The sequence below is a fragment of the Plasmodium reichenowi genome, chromosome 8 (genome assembly GCF_001601855.1).
Source record: "Plasmodium reichenowi strain SY57 chromosome 8, whole genome shotgun sequence".
NCBI classification, from domain to species: Eukaryota; Apicomplexa; class Aconoidasida; order Haemosporida; family Plasmodiidae; genus Plasmodium; species Plasmodium reichenowi.
In genome coordinates this window covers 82,750-88,381 of record NC_033653.1, presented here as the reverse complement: position 1 = coordinate 88,381, position 5,632 = coordinate 82,750, and the positions used below count along the sequence as shown (strand labels likewise).

The 5,632-nt window shown below is 19.6% G+C and overlaps 3 protein-coding genes across 2 annotated transcripts, besides 1 other annotated feature; 1 reads left to right on the top strand and 2 right to left on the bottom strand.

Annotated features, from left to right (window-relative positions):
- Nucleotides 1–149: 149 nt before the first annotated feature.
- PRSY57_0802500 (hypothetical protein) lies at nt 150–660 on the top strand (the record flags this gene model as incomplete). Its single annotated transcript, XM_012906969.1, has 2 exons — nt 150–471; nt 575–660. The coding sequence occupies 2 exons, from the start codon at nt 150–152 to the stop codon at nt 658–660; spliced, it is 408 nt and encodes a 135-aa protein (XP_012762423.1).
- A 1,048-nt stretch (nt 661–1,708) lies between these two features.
- On the bottom strand, nt 1,709–3,813 carry PRSY57_0802400 (serine/threonine protein phosphatase 2B catalytic subunit A, putative; the record flags this gene model as incomplete). Its single annotated transcript, XM_012906968.2, has 2 exons — nt 1,709–3,439; nt 3,748–3,813. 2 exons carry the CDS (start codon nt 3,811–3,813, stop codon nt 1,709–1,711), a joined length of 1,797 nt encoding a protein of 598 aa, XP_012762422.1.
- A 1,736-nt stretch (nt 3,814–5,549) lies between these two features.
- The window catches only part of PRSY57_0802300 (hypothetical protein), a gene marked incomplete at both ends in the record, with an annotated part of 1,666 nt that continues 1,583 nt past the window's right edge, over nt 5,550–5,632 (bottom strand).
- Nucleotides 5,550–5,632: a sequence feature (Short protein (PRSY57_0802300, KYN99132.1) was converted to a misc_feature.).

Sequence of the window (5,632 nt, the reverse complement as noted above, 5' to 3'; positions counted from 1 at the left end):
AAAAAAAAAAAAAAAAAAAAAAAAAAATATATATTTATATATATATATATATATATATATATATATATATATGTACAATTCCATATTGTTGTTTTTATTTTGATTATTATAAACTTCATCTTGATTACGTACATTTCCTTTTTAATATTATGAATAATCAAAAGAGATATGAATACTCGCCTCTTGAAGAAATAATTCTTCCAAAGAAAATAAAAAATGTACAATTTTGTGAAGATATAGAAGAAGATCATAAAAATGAAATAAATGCTAATAGAAATATTAACAAAATTAAAGATGAACTATTAAATACAAACATCTCATTAGATACTTGTCAAAAACATAAGGATTATTATTTTAATACAAAAAATACAAAAAATATACAAAATTATTTTTTCTTCTATGATTATAGAAAGTGTATATATAACGTAGATGGGAAAATATATATACAGAATAATCCATTCAACATATTAAGTTAGTCAAACATATATATATATATATATATATAACATACCATTTATATTATTTTGAGTATACATATACGTTTATATACACATATTTATATTTTTATTTATAGGTGATAATAAAAAACGTGATGAAAGGTTAAGCAAAAATATAAAAGTGGAAAATTACAACACATTTGAATATGCTTATAATATATAGATAATATATATATATATATATATATGTATATATATGATGTTGTTTTTATAAAGTAAGATTAATTCAATATACAATAATATTATTATCCTTTAGTAGTCTTGGAAATTATATATACACATAATATATATATATATATATTTATTTATGTATATATATTTTTTTTTTTTTTTTTTTTTTTGTACAATATTTATATAATTAATTTTTTTCTTATTTTATTTTTTTTTTGTCATACGTTTAGACATTAAAAAAAAAAAATTAAACGTATTTATTTTTATATATATATATATTAAAAATACCTATAAAAATATAACCAGGAAAAAATGATAAAAAATGGATATATAATTTTTATATTATATCTAATTTATAAGAATTATAATTTGAAGAAATATATGTATAAAAAAATAATACATACATAAATATATATATATAAATATATATATATATATATATATATATATATATATATATATATATGCTTAATAAGTATTAGTCGTTAATGAAGTTTTATACATATAAATATGAATAACATAATATATATACACATAAGTAGATAATAAAAGGAAAAATATAATATATATATATATATATATGTTTTGTGTACACATTAATAACTATTTTATAAACTTTCTTTGTATATTTTAATTAAAAAATTATTATATGCACATAAAAAAAAAAAAAAAAAAAAAAATATATATATGTATATATATATATATATATATATATATATAATATTATCATAAGTGGATAGCCACATAAAAAGAAATGAATACTAAAAAAAAAAATATATATTTTTTTTATATTTTAAAAATGCAACACCTATATGTATATATATATATACATATTTATGTATGTATACAAATTGTGTTGTATGCTCTTCTATTCGTATGTACTATGATTTTCTTATTTTATCACAATTTTTACATTTTATTTGTTAATACTCATACACCAATTCATCCACACAAACACATTTATTCATACATTCATTTATTTATTTATTTATTCATTCATTCATTTATTCATTCATTTATTTTTATTTATTTATTTTTTTTTATTCGTTGGATGGCCTCTTTTCATTAATACTATCAATTTCTTTAACCTTTGTAAATTTTTCCAGCTCATTTTCCAATCCCTCTTTTCCACTTAATAATAACCCTACAGGTATTCTATAACCAGGACTACATCCTTTAAGTTGCACAATTAATTCATTTTCTTTCCTTAAGGTTCTAAAAACTCTCATTAGTCTACCTACCGATTGTACTTTTTTTCTTAGAGTATCCGTTCTTTCTTTAGATACTTGTCCTACATCTTTATTTTTTCTTCCATCCTCCTCCTCCTCCTCATTATTATTATTATTATTATTATTATTTGTATCTGTCTTTTTAACATTTTTGAAGAATTCATCTTCATCATTATAATTATTATGTCCTTCTGAATGATCATATAATTGATTATTATCTTGCATGTTACCATTTGAGGATATTTTATTTCTTTTGTCTTTCTCTTTTTTATGATCATCATAAGTAATATCATCAAAATTGTTATCCTTATTATTATTATTATTATTATTACTTTGATTTGCATATTGACCATTATCTTCATATTCTACATTATCATCGTTGTTATTAAAATTCATCTCATTAATTCTTTTATTATTTTCTTCAATATAATTTAAAATTTGTATTACTTCTTTAGGTAAAACGATATCGTTTATACCTTCATCCGTATCATTCATACTACAATTTAAAAGAGAATACAACATTTCTGTAACTTTTTCGCTTACAAATGGTAAGGACCATGTAAATAAATTCATAAAATTAGGTAAATGGTAAGGATGAGGTGAAAAACTAAACTGTTGTATATTTAATGTGTTACTATCGAATTTTAAAACCGCACCTTTGTTATTATAAACATCACAATAATTAGGAGCTGAAAATATAGTTATAACTATGGGAAAACCAGTCTTTAAATTTGTCTGATGCATTTTGTATCCTTCAAGTTGAGCTTCGTGGGCTCGTATTATTGATAATAAACCATTTTTTTCTAAAAATGTTGTTGCTGCATTGTATCCAAAAAAATAACTACATCCTCTTATGTCATTAGGAAAATAAGATTCAGTTTGTATGGTATGCTCTTCTTTATCTTCATCAATAGGATCTGACCATAATATGTCACAGAAAATTCCTGAACGTGGAGGTTCTTGAAATCGAGTAAATGAACATATTTGATTCAGTAATATTAAATCAGGAGATAAACCACCATGAACTCCTAAAAATTTACCATTTATTACAGCTGATAAAGGAATTGTATCAAAAGATTCCATAAAAGCATAATATACTACTATATCATACTTATATTCACATTCATCTCTAAAATTAAAAAATGTTGTCATTTGACGACATTCATGATTTCCTCGTATTAACCATATGCGATCAGGGAAATTTATTTTTAAAGCATATAATAATAATAATACTTCTATACTAAAAGAACCCCTATCGACATAATCTCCTAAAAATAAAAATTGAGTATGATCAGGATTGCCTCCGACTTCCAATAATTTTAATAAATCATAATATTGACCATGAATATCTCCAACGATTGTTATTGGGTCCTTTAACCTTAATAAATTCGGTTCATTGCTTACTATATCTATCACCTTCTTTATTATATCTAAACAATCTTCTTTTCTTATGCGACCCTCTTTTTTTAAATGATCTCTTAGAGCCTTATAATCTGGTGGCTCTTCCGTTCCGTTTGGATATAGTAGTTCTAAGCTTAACGGCTAAATGAAAAAATAAAAAAATAAAAAAATAAGGAAAATAATATGAACGAAATTAACAAAATTATGAATTGTTCATAATTTATCTTTTGGCTAGCTAGTATAGGAAATATAAATAAATAAATAAATAAATAAATATATATATATATATATATCTATTTATATATATATATTATATGGGTGTGTTTCAAATTACGAATGTATATTATATATTTATGAAAATGTTAAAATTATAAATATAAAATAAAAAAGCAAATTAGACATAAATATTCATAATGATAGATAAAATTCTTAATCAGTATTCTTCTTACTTTTGCTGGTGGAGGCTCAACATCCTTCACTTGTCTATCATTCTTCGGATCAGGCAGTGGTTCCATAATTTTGTATATATATATATATATATATATATATGTATAATTATTTATGTATAGATAATTATTTTTACTTTCTTTTTAAATGGTTTATTTTTTTAATTATTCAAAAAAGAAAAAGAAAAAGAAAGAAAAATAAATTAATAAATAAATAAAAAGAAAGAAACACTTATTATTCTTTCCTTTTATTTTTTTACATTATTAATAAGAAGTTTTTTTTTTTTTTTGTTTAATAAAAAAAGACGTATATATTGAATTCAAGACTACTGACAAATGCATTTTCGTGAAATTATAGAACGGAACATCAAAGAAATATAAAAATTTTTGACAAAGATAAATTAAAATAAATGTATGTAATAAAATTTATATATGTATGTAAAAATGTGTATTTATGTAAAATATATAATTAATTATAATATATATAAATGCACATATAGTACTTACAATCTGAAAATAAATAAATATATAAATATATATATTATATATATGTATATGTTCCACTTTTTTTTTTCTTTTTTTTAAATTATATCTTTGTATTATATATATTATATATATATATATATATAAAATATATATTCACCTTATATACATAGTATATAATTATTTATACATATATATATATATATATATATATATATATACATATATATTTTTGTAAAAATAAAAAAAAAAAAAAATTGCACAAATATGAATATTCATGTGTGTGCGCATGTTGTTAGACCATTATATATATAAAGTGTACAAAAAAAAAAAAAAAAAAAAAAATTATGGAATATAACATGTAAATGATATATAAAGAAATAATAAAATTGAAAAACGTATATTATAAAATATACAATTTATCATAATTTTTTATACATGATGTAATCATTTGTAAGTAATACTTAGTATTATACAATTCAGATATGAAATTTACCTATTGTTAAAAGGAACACAGAAAAATTAAATAGATTAAATATATATAAATAATTTATATTTTGATATATTTTCCTGTCCATAAGGCTTTTTTATAAAAAGATTCTTATGAAAGAAAAAAAAAAAACAAAAAAAAAAACCTGACCTAAAGTCATTGGTTAAGTTCAACTTCATAAAAAGTATATAAGAACAATAAGATGAATATATATATGAATATATATATGAATATATATATGAATATATACATAAATATATATATGAATATATACATAAATATATATATGAATATATACATAAATATATATATGAATATATATTTTTATATACTTTCCCTTTTTTTTTTTTTTTCTTTATGAAAGCACATGATCAATTATATTTTTCCATTTTTATATTTTAGTGGCACATTTAAAAGTTCGTATAAAAATAATTTAAAAAAATATATTTGATTTGTTCTTATTATACACATACATATACATACATATATTAAAATATGTATTATTAGTATTGTATGGATTAGGAACTTACAAATGCATTTTATTCTATATACTTTTATTTTAATTATATAACTTAACATTAATAATAATTTGGAATTTCTTTGATTTATCATAAAACATGATCATTTTTGCAAATAAAATAATTTAAATAATTACTATACATAACATACATACATACATACACATATATGTTAGATAATAATAACTGTAGGTGTACGTAAAAAAAAATTATCATGTAACTCTCATAAACTTTGATTAAACGTTTTAATGTATATCATGTATTTTCTATATACCTATATATCTTAAAAAAAGACAGCATCATAATAACATTCTTCAAATATGTAAACAAATACTTTTTATTCTGTTCATATTTTTTTCAAGTTTTCGAACCAGTCTCATTGCTTCTGGGTTTTGAA